The sequence below is a fragment of the Solanum lycopersicum genome, chromosome 4 (genome assembly GCF_036512215.1).
Source record: "Solanum lycopersicum chromosome 4, SLM_r2.1".
Lineage (NCBI taxonomy): Eukaryota > Viridiplantae > Streptophyta > Magnoliopsida > Solanales > Solanaceae > Solanum > Solanum lycopersicum.
The window spans coordinates 63111214-63130257 of NC_090803.1; the positions used below are offsets into that span (position 1 = coordinate 63111214).

At 33.1% G+C, this 19044-nt stretch overlaps 2 protein-coding genes across 4 annotated transcripts; both read right to left on the reverse strand.

Annotated features, from left to right (window-relative positions):
• Positions 1–211: 211 nt before the first annotated feature.
• Positions 212–5835, reverse strand: LOC101255987 (pentatricopeptide repeat-containing protein At2g27800, mitochondrial-like). 3 transcript variants are annotated; one of them, XR_011220888.1, is made up of 4 exons: positions 4203–5829; positions 3236–3335; positions 1545–1592; positions 212–659 (listed from the first exon to the last, which is right to left on the reverse strand). XR_011220888.1 is itself a non-coding variant. In XM_004237952.5 (2 exons), the coding sequence occupies exon 1, from the start codon at positions 5558–5560 to the stop codon at positions 4205–4207; it is 1356 nt and encodes a 451-aa protein (XP_004238000.1). In that variant the 5' UTR covers positions 5561–5829; the 3' UTR covers positions 212–659; positions 4203–4204. The 3 variants fall into 3 exon arrangements, 1 of the variants encoding a protein (XP_004238000.1); XR_003246609.2 differs by lacking the exon at positions 1545–1592 and having other exon boundaries at positions 4203–5835; XM_004237952.5 differs by lacking the exons at positions 1545–1592; positions 3236–3335.
• A 723-nt stretch (positions 5836–6558) lies between these two features.
• LOC101256479 (NADPH--cytochrome P450 reductase) lies at positions 6559–13369 on the reverse strand. Its single transcript, XM_004237953.4, has 18 exons — positions 12724–13369; positions 11097–11156; positions 10945–11021; positions 10784–10841; positions 10606–10689; positions 10497–10533; positions 9947–10016; positions 9629–9820; positions 9456–9548; positions 8636–8861; positions 8464–8547; positions 8182–8333; positions 7960–8056; positions 7672–7821; positions 7511–7588; positions 7295–7417; positions 7100–7213; positions 6559–7012 (listed from the first exon to the last, which is right to left on the reverse strand). The coding sequence occupies exons 1-18, from the start codon at positions 13006–13008 to the stop codon at positions 6932–6934; spliced, it is 2061 nt and encodes a 686-aa protein (XP_004238001.2). The 5' UTR covers positions 13009–13369; the 3' UTR covers positions 6559–6931.
• Between the last annotated feature and the right edge of the window lie 5675 nt (positions 13370–19044).

A 19044-nucleotide genomic window follows, 5' to 3' on the forward strand; every position in this document is an offset into this window, starting at 1 on the left:
AGACTCGAACTCCTAACATCCGTCACGGAATAAATTATCACCTCTCAAATCCCCGATTAATTCTATGATAGAGGCAAACAGTAAATAATAACTTCCCCAAAGCTCACAAATATCAAAAGTTTATCCTTTTTTGAAAAAAAAAAATTATAAGCAATCAAATAATATCACATAAATTAAAACGAAAAGAGTTTAGAAATAAAGGGAGTAAAAGTTCAAACTTTAAGGATGTATTTGATATGACAAAAAGTCATTTTTCCATAAAAGAAAGTATACTTTCCAAGCAAAGCTAATAAGTTAGCTGTGTATAGATTTAGTAGAAGGAAAACAACTACACAATGTATCTCATAAGAAGAGCTACACAGTTCATTTGGTCAGGCACCTCGTCTCTTGTACTAGCTGTCACGACTCACGAGTTCAAATCGAGGCATCTTCATTGGTCTTCCCACTCTAGAGGGAGTTTAATGCACCGGGCTGCTATTCATACGAAGAAATATTTTGAAGTGATTCATCTCGTCTCTTGACTCTTGCTCCTCATTCCATATTAGATGCAAATACATCTTCCATGATGAAAATTTTCTGGTGTTCCGGCAGCTCTCTCATTTCTCCACGAAAAATGAGTTCTTGCTTGCCACCCCTTGATAAACTAGACTGCATGCAGCCTACAAATAGTTCAAAGAGCGCATATGAGATATTTAGAGATCACAAATAACGATACTATCACTACGACTTCATCATTTACATCATAAAAGAGGAATATGTTCAACCATCAGCTTATGCTTGGTGGACAAAGTTATCCGGTATTGTGTTGGTGGGGCATTGTATGTGCCCAGTGAAGCGTTTGTTTGTTGATGGAAAAAGGAATAGATAGGGGAGGCAGCATCACAAAGGATTTAACATCAATAAACGAAGGCATAACACGCAGACACTTTAACTAGGCCTCCACTGGCAGTTGAACACCCCCAACTTTGGTTGTCGTCATCTAGACACTTCAACTTGACAACTTGACACACGTGTGTCTCACGAACACCCTAACTTTGAAAATGCACATCTAGACACTTCTAAGGAGGTGCATTCTAGATGTGCATTCTCAAAGTTGGGTGTTTACAAGACCACCTTAAACCAAGTTAAGGTGTCTAGACGTGCACTTTCAAAGTTGAGGTGTTTAGTTGTTAGTTGAGACCAAGTTAAGGTGTCTATTTATGTGTTATGCCATTAACAAATGTCACGACTATATAGAGCTTAACAATACATAAATCATCCTCATGAAAACATTCATCATGCTCTTCTTGTTTTTCAGAAATCGAAAGAAAAGGAATTCATAATAGCTCCAACATATTTAAAGGTGGTTTTCTCATTCTATGATTTCCATATAGAGTGAAGTTCTGTTCCATCTTAAAACAGTTCAAGATTGTTTGTCCTATTAACATCACAGAGAAAAGAACAGAAACAAAATAAAAAAAGATGAGAAATGCAGAATATTGATATAAAGTGCTTGAATCTAATAATCTTGTCGGACAATACTTCAAGTCTGTGCCAATACTTACGTAATGATTGTGAATTAGCACTAGTTGTCATCGATGCACTCCTTTTAGCTGCATGGTAAGATATAACAGGGTAAAGGGGTGGCTCAATTATCCATAAGGTTACTATCTTATAACGTTTTTAGCTAATGGCAGAAACAGCCTTGGTTTTCTGATGTCATGCAAAGAGAATTTGTGCGGCGAAGCAGCCACGTCCATGTAGGCAAAAAAAGAGCTATTAGTATGCACATGGAATTCCCTTTGGTACACAATAATTCCTTTATACTTAAAATATCTATTATGTATGCACTATAAAGATCGGTCCTATTTTGGGCAACGTGGTTTTATTTTAAGTCATTCCTTTACGGAATTAGATTATTGCATTCACACACACCAATTTGGGAACTATTACAAGCAAAATGGTTAATAAGTATGTATGCACTACATTAAAAAGATCCAGGGTCAATTTAACCCGAACGGCAAAGAATAAAAATATAATTGACTACAGTTTTTCCTTCGGCATTATCATCTTTTAGAGTTTGGCCATTTGGGAAGGTTCATATGTGGACATTTGAATTCCTTAGCTCCTAAGAAAACACATACTGTGCGCAGATCCTAAACCTGCAGTAATCATACATGATCTGGTTCCAACCACTAGTACTGTCACTAAAATATGATTCCCCTTCCATGCTGTAGTGCGCTTGCGTCTTACATGCCTCTTCACCACCCAATCCATTCCAAAATTTAACTTACCAGTTAAAAAGAAACTAAAAAGCACTGAAGAATTGGTTATCCAGACTTTAAACAATACATTTTTCCCTATTAACTTGAGATAATCGACTCTAAGAGCCTATTTGGCTCAGCTTAAAAGTTGGTCAAACTGACTTAAAAGCTGGTTTTTGACTTATTTAGCTGTTTGGTAATACTCAAAATAACTTATTTTAAGTTAAAAAAAAACTTATTTTAAGCCAAAAGTTAAAAGCTGGGGTAGCGGTGCTTTTTTTTTTTTAGCTTATAAGCTGTTTTAAGTTGACCACATTTTTATCTTTTTGCTCTTAATATTTTCATACAATCTCCAAATTACCCATATAACCCTAACATTTCTTTCTTCCATTTTTCCCTTTTCACGTTTGACATAACAACTTCAGCACTTTTATCCAAACGCATAACTGCTTATTTTAAAAATAAGTTTCAGCACTTTTAAAAGTACTTTTTTAAAGCTGCTTTTATTAAGCCCATCCAAACGGGCCCTAAATTATCCAGTTAACTATTCACCAAATCACGAGTTGGTAATTCTCTCATCAGATATGTCTTAACATTGGACTTCGTTTCGAGAGGGAGTGACAGAGTTAATGGGGTGTGATCAAGTTGTGGAATGTAGATACTCGACATGGATTTCACCAACTTAAAATAAATGCTTAGGCGGGGCAGTCGTTACACCATTCGTGCAGGTCGCATGAACTTTTCAAGTTCAGCTTTTTCCCTATGATTGACAATTTCATCGAAGTCCTCATTCAGGAAAAATTCCTCAAGAATATTTGCCTCCTCCATAAGCAGAGAGAGAGACCGATAATACCAGCTAACAGCTTTTTCTAGGACATGAAAAGAAATTTCAAATGATTTTAATAGTTCATCTACAGGCATGTTATCACGGAGATGAAAATGGAAAAAATTGGAAGCAACAGTAGCTTCCGAGCAAATATTAGACATTGTACCTGCCAATGTCTCAAGCCAAGCACTCCATAGGTTCAGCTCCAGGCAATAGAAACTGTTTTCCCCCCAAAGCCACCATGTCGGATTATTTTCCTAGCTTAGCTGCGGCATCAGAAAATTCTCAGCATAATATATCCTGTGCTTGGTAAGAACAGAACATAGGTATGTGAATTTATTCCCTCCCTCCTGCCTCCCAGGACAAGAAAAGAAAGCTCAAATCCACACACATATTTCACATAACATGTCCTCGAGGTTTTGTTTCCTTTCCAATCAATGACATTACAAAAAATTTTCAACTAAAAAAATTCGAGAACAGTTATCTTTAGACCCTTGAGGTGCTTGATAATTGTCGGGCCACCCTTCATGTTTCAACTTACAGAAATTTCCCCTAATTGAAGTTTGCAGTTTTAGTTTTGTTCTTTTCACCAAGTCAATTTTGCTCATGCAACACAACAACAGTATCCAATCTAACAGAAAGATACTACCAGTTTTGTAACTTCTCTACTGAATCTGATGTAATGCTGAAGTTCTTCAAAGGAAACACAAAGCTGAAACATACATGGAGGACCATCCTTGGTTGTGTATTTTGGACTTTCTGGAGCAAAAGGAGTTTGAGGTGTTTTGAACGCAAAGCTATTTCCATCAAGATGTTGAAGTTTAAATGTTTAAGTAACTTGTCTACATGGTGTAATTTTGTTGAGATGTACGATGAAGGGAAATTGGTGGATTTTATAGACTCGCCATAAAATTGAGCTTCATTGTAACATTTAGACAGTTGTAAATGTCAACATGAACTAAAGTAAATAATCAAGGAATGCAACTGGAAAGTATTTTCAAAATAAGGTACAGCAGTAATTCTAGTAGCAAAAGGAACAGACAAGGAAAGTAAAGCCCTCATTGTGAATACACCACAAAAAGCAACAAACAGATCCACCCAAGAGTAAGAAATCAAGGAATGTAAAGCAATACCTTTAACGATTTCTGACATATAGATTATCAATGTCATCTTCAAATTCACGCAGAAGTTTGCTATGGGTAAGACTATCGACAAGGCCCTTATCCTGTAACTCCTTCAACAAGTCTATGGCATCTTGCATACTCTTTTGCCGGCAGACTTCATCAATTACTGTTCTGAAGGTGATGAAGTCAATTGTTCTTCGATTTTCATTCATCTCCCACAAGAATTTCACAGCCTCATCAACCTCTCCTCCAAGAGACAAAGAGTTCACGAGCGAGTTGTATGATTTAGTACTAGGTATCAATCTTTTGCATTTCATTTTATCATAAATTTCCTTAGCATTCTTTGTTCTTCCTTGTGCACATAACCCGTGAATCAGATAATCATATGAAAATGAGTTAGGCTCGCACTGGTAAACCACACCCATTTGGTGAAATATCCTAAGAGCATCATTTACATGAAGCGAAAGCACATATCCTTTAATCAAAGTATTCAAGGAAATTATATCTGGTTCAATCCCATTATCAACCATTTGCTTGAACAGAGACCTTATAGCGTCCATGTACATGTGATTTATATATGAATTATTCCTCCTACTAAGAAGCGCCGCGAAAAGAATATTATAAGTTTTAATCGACGGCCTACAATCAAATTTCCTAATGTTTAACATATGCTTATATATCATCACAGCTCTTGTCAACTTCCTAGCTTCAGTGAAATAATAAATCATCGAATTGAAAAGTTCCTCAGTTCCAATCGATGGTATGGCAAGCACTTGATTAACAATATCATCCATTTCTTTATACATATTCGCTTCACCAAGCCTTTGTACTGCAACATGGTACGTCGAAACATTATGCCTGAACCTGTGCTGTTTCGACGCCCAATTGAACAACTCCAAACACACTAAAGGATCTCTTTGCAAAACCATGACATCCCTCAGTTCTTCAGGGGTAAATCTAGGTGGAAGCTGAGACACAGCATTTTGAAACTGGGATTCATCAAGAACAGGCATTGCTGCAATTCTTGCTCTTCTATTCATCCTTTTCCTTAAAGATCTTGATGGTGGTCCTCTTAGCCATCCAGGTGCACTTGAAGAATAGAAACTAACGGGCAACCATTGATGCAGAAACACATATAGGGATGGTTTTATAGCTAAGACACCAAATTGGGTCTGAGAGAAAAGTAGTCTAGAATTTGATGGGCAGTACATTTGAGTCCAAGAATACAAATTTCTAAAACTATACCTAAAAGGGTATACATATAAAGTGTTCAAGCAAGTAATTTTACTAAAGCTAGAATCTTTAATACACAAAAGAGTTGATTTTGACCAGAAATGAACAAAATGGTGTCTAATAACAAACAGCATACTGAAATTTATACCAAATGACAGGAAAATAAATCAAGAAAATGCTTACTATTTGGAAATTCCAGTTAAAGGGGGATTTTGGGTCGATAATTGTAGCTTCAATTCATTCAGATTCTTGGTGAGTTTTCAAAATGACCCAACTCAATCTAGGTTTCAAGTTTTAATCTTTTTTGAAGTTCAAAAATGGTGTCGTCTGATAGGAATAGTGAGCGGCCAAAGATGGTGGATATTACTCTCACGAAGCAGCAGTGCGAATAAAAAAAAAAAAGAAAAAATTGGGCAGGAGTTTTTTTTTTTAATTAAAGGGGAAAAATTAAATAAGTTTAGAGAAGGGTCATAAATCAATTTGTCCAGAAAGTAATTTGAATCAAAATTAGATTAGAAAAATAACTCAAAATTTTATTAGACAGATTCTTCTATCTTTGTCTTTGCGATATCACTAAAAAAAAATCATATATCCTAACTTTTTAATCTTAATGAATAGAATTAATCGATATATTTTATTGATGCGAGTACATGAAGACGTAATCTTACACCAATTATAATTTTTTTTTAAAAAAAGAAAATATATAAAAATTTGAAGGAATTAAACATTGAACCAAACTAACTGGTCTTTTTGTTTTCAAAGATATTTTGATTTGGACGATCTAAAGTTACTGAAAACCATTGGAATCATGTAAGTACTTTGTTTTGCAGTAATAAAGGACAAGTGACAGAATCACAAGTTGGTCTTTTTGTTTAGGAGTATCAATTTGGACTACTTCTTTTATTATGTTTTAGACGATATTGTTTGGATCAATTTGCTCGTATATAGATACTAGGTAATCATGGCAAACTATCAAAGCGATTTTTTCTTCACACTATTCAAAAACTCGAAAAATTGCCCCAATAATCTTGAAAATGAATTTTTGAACTCCACTAGTCCCAATTGGATGGCGATCATCTTCAATTCAAATTTCTTGTGAAAACAAGTTAGGAATAAACTGAACACTAAAAGATGAAGAAGAGCACAAGAAATATTGCAATATATAAAAAGTAGAGCAACATAAATGTGTAGCAACACACTTATTCTACCCTCCCTTCATTTGTACAGCTATTCTTACAAAAGCCTTTTGGTACAGTTTACAACATGATTCGGGATTGATTTGTGTTTGTTACCAACTACATATAGAAGTTTTTGTATCAATACTTAAATCTTTTCTTATAATAAAAAATTTCATATATCTGCTCCAATGGAAGAGCAATAACAACAACCTACTGGACAAAACTTATATTGATGGTGATCTTTTCTAGCTATGGAACTCAAAGCAAATGAGAAGACCTTGCAAGCTTGCTATGAGTAAAACAAATGAACCAACGCCTCGATGATCATTACCACACATCCCTGAGATATCTTCCATCCATTTGGAGTTTCTTTACAACAGCCTCTGCTTTGGATGAGTCCGCATTCTCCTGAATTTTTTATTTAAACACAACAAACCAAATCAGATATAACCAAATCATCCGCTTTTTCTTTTGGGATAAAGTAGTAGCACATACCTGCTCCTGGACTATGGTATGGAGTGTACGATGTACGTCTCTGGCCATCCCTTTAGCATCCCCACATACATATAGATATCCCTCCTGAGAGATTAAACTCCAAACATGGGAAGCCTGCACATACATCATAAGTTGCATTAGAATCACTTAGCTTTACAACAATTGGGCTCAGTCTTATCACATCAGCACACTAACCTTTTCCATCATTTTGTGTTGAACATACTCTTTCTGTGACCCTTCCCTTGAAAATGCAATAATCAGCTCTGATATTACACCTTGATCCACAAAACTCTGAAGCTCTTCCTCATAAATAAAGTCCTAAAACCATATAAAGTAAGAATAATCTACCAGATAGTATAACTTATCAGACCTCTCAATATACAAATTCGCAATGGATCCGTCAGGACCTACCATTCTACGATTCCTACAACCGAAAAACAGTAAAGCAGGACCAAGTTGAGCGCCATCTTCCTTCAATGCTGCTCTTTCCTGAAAAACCACATCTGTCTTATAGCAATTGCACCAGAACAGGCAATATTATTTTTTTGAAAAACGAAAAGCAACTGTCGCACCTGCAGGAATCCCCTGAATGGTGCCAAACCAGTCCCAGGCCCCACCATGACAATTGGAATTGAAGGGTCGGCTGGTAATTTGAAATTAGATGGCCTAATGAAAATGGGAGCAGAGCTGCAATTGTGACTTTTCTCCGAAGGTACTGCACTCTGTTAATTATTGGATGAGCTCAAGATGTTAGTACAAAATGTATTTGCTTTTGTATAACGAGCAAACTAATTAGAAGTGCAAGGGAACTTAATAAGAACTAGAACATTGACAACGCAGGTGTAAGATTCTTTGATTACCTTCATCCAAGTTGAACACACTCCTTTATGAATTCGGCCAGTGGGAGTTGGACCATAGACTAGTGCACAGGTTACATGGACTCTAGCGGGTGCAAATCTACAGATGACAAAAAAAAGTTCCATCAATTTAATTCACCAAAGTTGAAGCTAAGTACACTGCACTTGTATTTTGGGGGATGTGTTGAACTACATTTGCCACAGTATTGAGATGAGATTACACACCGAGGAGATGATGAGATTGAATAGTAGCGAGGCTGTAAACGAGGGGCAACTGCTGCAAAAAATACACCAAGGGGAGGCTTTGCCGATGGAAACTCAGCCATTACTTCAATAAGACTTCTTTGACTTACTACAATCCATTGAGAATACTCATCCTGAATGAAACCAAAGTCGAAGGGCATATTAGGATACCAATTTAACCTCTTGGGTTTCTACTTTCTGTCAATGGTGAGTCACTAGGCAACAATTGAAAGAAGCTGAACAGCATAACCAAAACTATTTCACCTTGCCCTGAGGAGATGCCAAGAACTTGAGCTTTTCTGCTTCACTAGGTTCAGCTGCATGGGCAGCCAATGCAACCAAAGTAGCCTGAGAACACATCATCAGAATCTCCAGTAAAGCGAGGCCAACATTAACTGTTAAAAGATGTAAAATGTATTCTACGATGGAGACACACCTTCCGCGGTGGATTCAGAAGATCTGCATAACAAGCAAGTGCAGCACGTAGAGTGCAGGGACCAGGAAAAGGTGGGGGTAACGAGCCTCCTCCAGCTGTACCATCCTCCTTGTCGGTATGAATAGAGAATATCAAGTCTAATGACTGCCCCAGCAATCTCGCAGCTTCCTCAACAGTATCTTCAGAATTTTCAGCATAAACACCCACATGATCTCCTGTTTCATAGCTGAGAATTGGAAGAAAGTGATGCATTACACAACAAAGCTTCGTACACAACCATCATGGCATCATGAACACAGGTATGCGATGAAAGAAGCACAGATACAATAGCTCACACGGTTCAGGACAAATGAAATATAAGGAGACAGATTAGCAGAACCATTCCTGGATAAGAAAACTTAGCACATAACAAAACAATTGAACTCTAACCACGCAAAAAATTGTCTTCAATAACAGAAGACAATTTTATTACAAAACGATTCATAAAATATAGAGATGGATCTAATTCTTATGGCAAGCCACTGAAGGAGGAGCCATCATACTATCCTCCAGACTTTCTCCATTACAATTAAAGCATGTCCCAAGATGCAGCGAAAAAGTTTTAGTTACATCTCCCACATGACGCAAAGAACGTCAAAGTATGAATTTTCCCTATTGTAAGATCTTCAGAATATATATGTTATGATAATAAGATAGAACACTACAAATAGAATGGAACACGTGACAGAAAGAACATCAACTGATCCACCTACTTTCGACCTTCTATAATATTTTGGTAATACAGTATCATCAATCGGACATAAATAATGTACAAACTTACGAAATCCCAGTGCCAGATATATCAAACTCCAAGTGTATACATGAGCGATCAGACTCGGGTGTGTGAAGCTCTCTCTGAACAGCCACATTGACTCTGCAGGTTCAAAAAGGGAGAACTATCTGTAACCAGCCAAAGAGTTGAAACAGAAAATAGATGGTCATTCACACACTTACTTGCATGGGTGGTGGATATCATATGTGGTATTCCCATTAGCCATGCCTGCATGCTTATCCTCAAGACTCATAGTGGTATCATGGATAACCAAACGATATTCAGGAATTGCAGCTGTATATGGAGTGGCAGCAGAATTTGCATCATCCTCGTCTCTAAGAATTTGATCCAATTCTGGCCACAGCTGTTCTCGCCTATGTAAACAAACCACAGCAAATAACCAAAATAAAATTCCACTTGTCTATATCATCTCAGAGATGCATAAAGAATGATTGCAAAAACATACACCAATAGAACCAAAAAAGGAGTGGACAAATTACCAGGCAGAAAAATCATCTTCAATGCACTGATCATCATCACCAAGGCCAACAGGCACAAGACGTTTTGCACCTGTGATGCTGAAGAGTGAGTCCAACTATGGTATAAACTTGTCATTTAATTGATTATCACACAATAACAAATAGCAAGAAAGTGGATTGTGCATCGGCTGATTACAATTTTTTACATGGGCCTCTGGGAACAAAATATCTTGACTATAACTGAAAGGTTTCTCTGCTCACCTTCATCCTTCACTTAAAGCATAAGACTGAAGCATATCAAGACTACATAACGCCAAAAGCAAGAAATAAATGGTAGATGCTAAAAGAAACACCAGTAATCATTTTCAATTACTAATAACTTGGTAGTTGGAAAATGAATAGACTCATAAACAATCACTATAATTCAATGCAGTTCAGTTGGGCCAAATGTGGAGGCATAATTTATTTGGCAATATCATCCAACAACTTTCAAGCAGCTAAATATTTAGTACCGGAAGTTGAAACACGAACAGTAGATCCTACGCCATAGTAAAAAACAACATATACACACCTTGTTCACTCAATTGTTCATCTATCACCTTCCCAATCTGTTCCAAAAGATCTTTATCAGATAACAAAACAGGAATCTGGAAAATACAATAATAATACCCAGAAAATACCTTGTTAAAGTGTTCATATTGGCGATTACCCAGGGCAAAAACGCCATAGCTAAGGTTCTGCAACCATGCACCCCGTTCTTGTCCCTAAAACAGAACACAGATATAATGTTCCACACAAAGAAAAGAAGTTGCTCTGAACACACTTTAAGAACAATGACACTCATAACTATTTTTCTACCTCAGTGAACCACTTGTAAAACCTTGCAGCATTATCAGTTGGCTCTCCATCCCCGTAACTAAAGTATCAGGTGAAAAATGTAAGCTATGCGAAAATTATATGCTCAAGTTAAAGCACAAAAAAACCGAACTTGACATACTCCAAATGAACATATATCTTACGTTGCCACCATGAAAAATGCAAGTGTCTCTTTCTTCAGTTTCTCCTCGTAAATATCATCATCGGCAGCATAATCATCCTAGTTGAAAGTTGTGTTATCAGAGAAGAAGACTCAAAGCAAGTAATTCAGGATAAATCAGTCTATGCAACTTACCATGTCCACGACTTTCACAACTGCCTTCTCATATCTTGCTTTTATCTCCTCTGATAAAGCCTGGAAGGGAACATGATACTAAATTATCAATCAAGAAAAGGCAGACCACCAGACTCTAGACTAATGTGAGCATGCAGGAAAGATGAGATTTTTTGAAAGCCTAACTGAAGTGGACACATAACAGTGTCACACCTCAGTTACACAATGTCATGCTACTTATGCTCTTTGCCATAGTTTTGGAGGAAAATCACTTTTCTGATATTGAACCCGAGGATAGATTTGAGCGTGCGGGTGTTGGATCAAAAGAACACCCAATCACATCATCACGGCAGCAATAAATAGTACGTCTACACTCTACCGCAGATAACAGGAAGAATGAAAATGGACTATTAAGTTGGATGAGAATTCAAACTTGCAAAGAAGTATGAATAAAGCAAGGCCACGGAAACCACCAGTCTTTAGACTGATGTGAGCATGCAGAAAATATGAGATTTTTAGAAAACCTAGCTGAATAGCCAGTTATATCCATCATGCAGAAAAGCCAGAGATTTTAGGGAGACCACACTGAGGTAGAAAATGCCAATCACATAACTAATTACGTAAATTTATCTTGGTTATGCAATGTGCCCTGATTATGCATAATGTATTAATGATGAGAATTCAAACTTAAGCAGCAGCAGTTTGCTCATTAATAAAACGCAACTGAATTGAATGCAACAACATGCATGCTCATGAAACCACCAATATGTACTGGAATAACAAACCTGAAAGCAAGCTAAAATGCAATATGAGCAGGCACTAGCAAGAAGTTCAACTGAATTATATATTCTAGAGAACCCACATGATCCCATCATTATTTATTTCCCTCATATACTCAAGATTTCCATTGAAAGAGATCAATAACAATAAAGGGAAGAAGAACAGAAAATTTGATCAGTAGACTCAGTAACCACCAGAATTTCCATAGTCATTACTCCATGATTGAAAAATGACAGTAAAAAATGTTATCTTTCTCAAAAAAATGGCAGTAATCGACAAAATGCAACAGAAACACTGAGATTCCATAATACACGAGATCATCATGATGCTCGTGTGAAAAAGGACAAAATAGATCTATGGATAAGTCCACCCTGGATAAAAACTCGGGACTAGTCTGCCTGAACGGATTGAACCTCATTTTAGACCTCCTGATCTACTGAAATTCATTCAGAAAATTACGAATGTGAATGATTTTCTACATGATCCACTCCCTTCATTCCCAAGTTTAAAAAACAAGAATCACTATACATATAAACATCAAAGAATCTATAGAATGGCCCAATCAGTACGTGGATCTAGGATCTGATATCAAATAACAGTTGTTCTGTGAATATTCCTTTAAATAATTATGTGTCCAGACCAACTTCGGTTCCCTCCTCTGTTTCACCTGCTACCAGCACACCACTCTACTCTGTTTCACCAGCTACCAGCACACCACCACAGAGCAGCTTATAGTGGATCTAGCTCATTACTCATATGTGATAGCGATTGAATTAAGCATAACTATATATCTTCTAAAATTTCCTAATTAACTAGGAACATAGGTTAAATGGAAAGCATAATAAAGGCAAAGATCACCATATAATACCTTGGCAAAACCCTCAGCAGTACCAGTTTGAGTACCGAAAAATACGGTGACCTTAACTTTTCCAGGTTCTAGCTCAGTCTCCTCCTCCGGCTCCACATGTAAGGACTTGGGGAACACCACAGGCTTCACTTCTTTACTTCGATCACTTGATCTCTTCAAGAAGAACACTACTAATCCAACGATGACCGCGAACGACGTCGTAAGTAGCACCAACACCGTATCACTCCCCAACGACACTCCCAATGCCGATTCAATCGATCTCAACAACTCCAAACTCGACTCCATTTCCTATACCTCTCTGATACAAACACGAAAAAGTAGTTGTATATAAGTAGATAAGTAGTTGTTGACTGTTTGGTAGTTGAGATTTTGATACACAAACAGCCAAACCACGGTGTTAACAGTACGGTTTTGGAGCGAAGGAGGAGGACGGCGGCTGATCGGAGAAAGACGGCGGAGCAGACGGAGGAGGAAGGAGGAGATTCCGGTCTGCTACTGCTGCCGCTGTGGTGGTGAGTTTATTGTGTGTAAGATTTTGACTAGAAGCTATCTTGGGCCCTGTTAAGGCTCTGTTTGGATTGATTTTGAAAAGGGGAAAAACAAAAAAGAACAATGAAAAAGGAGGACATTTTTATATATATATATTAAAAAAAAAAAAAAGAGAAAAAGTAGAAATATTTATACATTCTCCGTCCTAATTTATAAGACATAATTAAAACTTCTAGAATCAACTAAATTATTTTTTAACTTATATAAATATCTAAAATTATTAATTTGGACAATTAAAATTATAAAATTTAAATTTCAACTATATCACATGAATTTCACCAAAATTTAATTGAAATTGGAAATTGGGGGGTGTAGTTGACAAATGACAAGCTAATTAATTATATTTCGTTTTTGTTTTCTTTAGTAGAAGAAATTAGTATTGGATTTTTCACCAATAGATACTTCACGAATATTCTCATAACAATTTTTGGAAATGATATCAGTATATCAATAATAAAAAATAAATAGTATAGTACCTTCTATTTTAGTAAGGATTTTGATTTATTTTCTATCGTGTCATAAATAAAATTAAGACGGATTATATTTTTATTTAGAAAAATGTATGATTAAAGTTAATTCAATTTTTCTCTATTCTTTTGTATAATAATAATTTGGTGGCCTATTACAAATAATACACACGCATATAATATGTTTCGCTATTATTATATGAATAAATATAATGTATTTTATTATTATTTGTATTTACAGATATAATATATTTAATTATATTTTAAAAATAATCGAGTAAAATCTCATTATTTTATACGAATAATGATATTTAAGAAAATTCCTATTTATTTATATTATATACCATGTTTGATTTCATCCAATAATTGCCCCAATAAAGTAATTAAGTTTTCTACGTATTTTGACAAATTAGCAAATTTCTAATATTATCTTGTTATATACACGCATCAATTATAGCTCTACAATTACCAATTATTTTAGCCATATATCATTTTCAATTTTTATTTTATTTTTTTTGCATGAAGTTGACAAACATGAGCTTAAAAGCTGGTCAAACTGACTTAGGGTCCGTTTGGATGGGCTTAATAAAAGCAGCTTTAAAAAAGTACTTTTAAAAGTGCTGAAACTTATTTTTAAAATAAGCAGTTATGCGTTTGGATAAAAGTGCTGAAGTTATTATGTCAAACGTGAAAAGGGAAAAATGAAAGAAAGAAATATTAAGGTTATATGGGTAATTTGGAGATTGTATAAAAATATTAAGCACAAAAAGATAAAAATGTGGTCAACTTAAAACAGCTTATAAGCTAAAAAAAAAAAGCACCCCTACCCCAGCTTTTAACTTTTGGCTTAAAATAATTTTTTTTTTAACTTAAAATAAGCTGTTTTGAGTATTGCCAAACAGCTAAATAAGTCAAAAACCAGCTTTTAAGTCAGTTTGAACAGCTTTTAAGCTGAGCCAAACAGGCTCTTAAACACTGGTTTTTGACTTATTTAAATGTTTGGCAATAGGGGTAGGGGTGTTTTTTTTTAGCTTATAAGTTGTTTTAAGTTGACCATATTTTTATGTTTTTTCCCTTAATATTTTTATACAATCTCCAAATTACCCATATAACTCTAACATCTCTTTCTTCTATTTTTCCCTTTTCACGTTTGGCATAACAACTTTAGCACTTTTATCCAAACGCATAACTGCTTATTTTAAAAATAAGTTTTAGCACTTTCAAAAATACTTTTTTAAAGTTGTTTTTATTAAGCCCATCTAAACGGACTCTAAAAATATGATTTGTCCACTTTGTTCATATTAGGAAGTAATGAATTCAATTTATTTTATCGAGATGAAAAAGTTTATTTTTTTTTAGGTCTTACATAGGCTCTATTAAAGAAAATCAACATTTATTAAATAATTGTAAAATTATTATTTTTAAAATAAATCGATTCGTTATTTACCTTGTTTTAATTCAAATATTTTTTAAATGAATGAATAATCGACTAATTGATTACACTTTAAACATCTATAATTAAGAATTTATATAAAATTAAAATTCAACTCCTTTTATTAATTATTTTAGACTTTATAAAGTGCTGCAAAAAAATAATATAATTTAAATTTAATATGAATTAAAGTTCAACTCCTTTTATTAATTATTTTTAGACTTTATAAAGTGCTGCAAAAAAATTATATAATTTAAATTTAATATGAATTAAAGTTCAACTCCTTTTATTAATTATCTTTAGACTTTATAAAGTGCTGCAATAATTAGTTGGTTAAAAGTCGTAAAAGAAAAAAGGTATATGGACTTAATAATAGCGTGTTGTACTTAAAATGTAATGTTGTTGAAAAGGGGTGTGTGGTGCCTTTCTACTACCCAACACCTTTTGGACGTGTCAAATCTATAGTCATTCGATTTTGTTATTTTTTTTGGCATAATATATAAACAGAATATTTATATTAGCGTCACTTAATTATTATGCTCTTTAATTTTTGATGTGTCAATTTAAGCTATGATTTTTTGGGCTTTTGTAGTGATTTGTTGTCGCTGCTAAAGGTCTAGTTCTATTATAGTGAATTCTAGTTGGCAACGTTCACGTGACTTATCGTGTTGATAAAAATTTGAAATGTTAACTTTTGAGGGTATTTGTCATCTCTTAAGATAACAGCAGGGGCATTTTTGTCCCAAAATATAATGAAGGGTGTAAGTGATCTATTTATTATATTTTTTTTACTTAGTATTTATATTTAAAATTAATTAGTTCAAATTTATGTGTTATAAAGCTTGTTTTAAGAAAACAAAAATATTCGTATCATAATTAAATATTTAAATTAAATATTCTAAGTAAAAATGAAGAAATTTATTAACTCCGCGATATTTTACGTATCAACGCATGTGTGAGCTTAACATATAAAATCAAATCGATTTGATTGTTTGTGGTGGAAAGAAAGGGACTAAGGGAAACACTATTGTGAAAGCCCAAATTATAATCGTTTGTAGGTGAAAATTGTTTAAATTTGAAAGAAAGAAAATTATTTTAAAGTAAAAAATAAATATTTAAAAATTTAAAGTATATTATGAAATTACATCAAAGATGGTATTATTATTTTTAATTAAATGATAAATTGAAATATAACAAAATAATAAATTATAAATTGTTGAGAATCTCAAGATAACTCGTTGTCTTTATAATCTATGTCGCAAATTTTGTCCGAATAAACACATTGAATCAATGTAAATAACATAGGTCAAAATGTGAACCGTACCAAAGAAAGTCATATGTATAAATTATTATTATTAATTTTATTATATATTAATATAATTTATATAAATAAGATTATATAGGAATTAAGTTATATATACTGATAACATAATAAGTTGTTTTCAATCTTTTCTTAAACTTACATGAATACAAATATATTAATGTTACTTAATGAAATGAATTATATCGTTTAGATTGATCAAAAATTTGAATATTTTTGTTATTGTCCATGCTCAAAACTTCAACTATTAAGTTGTGTATGTTCTTTTCTTTTTCTTATTCGTGATGATGACTAAAATAAAATTTTAATTTGAGTTTTGAAGATTAATATTGATAATTCATCACTTTTTTTTTATACTATTCTTCCTTTCTATTTTTTTTTTTGGTCTTAAATGATTAATCTATTGCGTAGAAAATATATTTTCTTGTTAATATATAATAAATTTCAACTGAGTTATTTCAAAGGATGGATTATAAGTCGTAACACATATAAAATACTATTTTTGCTATTAATGATCTATAATAATTTCCAAAAAGAGAGCATAAGTGTTTATAGTCAGTGGTGTCAATGGTACGACTCTGTCGATTATTCTTTAAAAGTTATATTATCTAAGTTTTTCGAATATTTTATAATATATAACCAACTTAGATTTTTTTAAATCATCCTAAATATATCGATTTCTCTTTAGCATCGTTACAGTTCGATTAATTTATAATTTTTTTACTTTTAAAATATCACCTCAAAATATATTACTATTAAAATATTTCTTTCGTATATATATTGAAGAATTACTTAACTCTTTACCAAAAAAATAAGAATGTCAAACTTTATTGTCGCATTGTTTGACCGTAAGTATTTAATAAGAGTGTTTACATAAGTTTTGCTATATTGTTTGATAGAGTATCTATTACGTTTATTTTTAAATCTAAATAAATAAAGACTAATTAAAATGCAAAAATTCAAAGTCGTCTAGTCGTCAAAGGCCTAGGACCTATGTTACATTTATATTTGAAAAAAATATTTTTATATATCAAATTTAACATATTGTTAATATATAAATTATTTTATACGTAAGATTATTCGATTCGATTTAAAAATCTTTTTTATTTTTTTATAAATTAAAAGGACCATCCAATTTTCGAAACAATTGTACACTTAAAATAAAAATCCACAATTTTATTCAAAGAGTAACATAAATCAATTCGATTAAATTAAATTCGATCGATTCGATTAATTTTTTTTTTTTTTTTTTAACATCCCCGTGACTATAGCTATTATAAAATGTTACTCTATTCGAAAATGTTAGAAAAATGTGGCTCTCATTTATGCTCATTTTATATCTGTGATCATAAATGTCACATCAATAAAGATGTTATTTTGGATGTTTGTTTAATAAATTCATTAAATTAATGCCAGCCAATTATATTGACGTTTTCCTCCTCTTTTTCTTCTTATAAAATAAAGGGGAAAAAAATAAATATACCCTTGAACTATCATAAACGGTAGGTAGATATTTTTTGTCATATTTTAGGAATGTTGGTTTCTTTGCCGTCCAAAAATTAGAATATATATACACTTTATACAAACAGACATACACGTATCATAATCTTATCCATTGACTCGACATCGATCAGATCGATGGATGAGATTGTGACATGTGTCCCTATTAAGTCTTCCGTTGGACTAAAAGGCATACTCTAGTTTTTTGGACGACGGAGACATCAATATTCTTAAAGTATGACGAAAGGTATCTGTATATTATTTACGGTAGTTTAAGTGGATATATTTATACTTTTCCACTAAAATGTACGGAAGAATAAGAAAAAAAAAAGATAATAACAACAATAGTGGTTTAGAAGTTCAATATATCTTCTCGTTAGTGTTTTATTTGTTTTTATAATCATGAATAAGATGTAATGATGTATGTCTTATAGATTCGATCAAGTAATATTAAGTCAAGTGACATTTAATGACCTTATAGATTCATGATATGTATGTTATAAAATAATTTATGATTGAAAATTATTTAAATTATATATTTATTATAATAATAAAAATAACAAAGTTGTCTACTTTTTTATTTTTTTAAAACTATCAAATAAAGTAATTAAGTGTACCCAAAACTAATATTTTTAAGAAAATATTTAAGATTGACGGGAATATGCGGACTTCCCAACCTTTTTACTTGTCAAACCTCGTACTTGTATTGAATTTTTTAAATTAATACTAATTTTAAGGAATCCGACACTTTTGAAGAATCTGATTAAATTTATTTTCATAATTATTGAAAACCTCCAAAAAGTTTTTTTTTTTTTAATGTATTATATGTTCTTTAGTTGAATTTTTATTTATAACTCAATGGTGTTTTTAAGTTTGATCTATTTTTGGAGACTGCTTCAAAAATTGGAGAAAACAGGTGTGAAATTACTTCCAAAGAAGTTAGGCGGGTAAAAAGTCAGGAAATTCGCTTAATCCCGTCAATCTTAAATATTTTTCTTGAGAATATTAGTTTGGGTACACTTAATTGCTTTATTCGATAGTTTTTTTTTAAA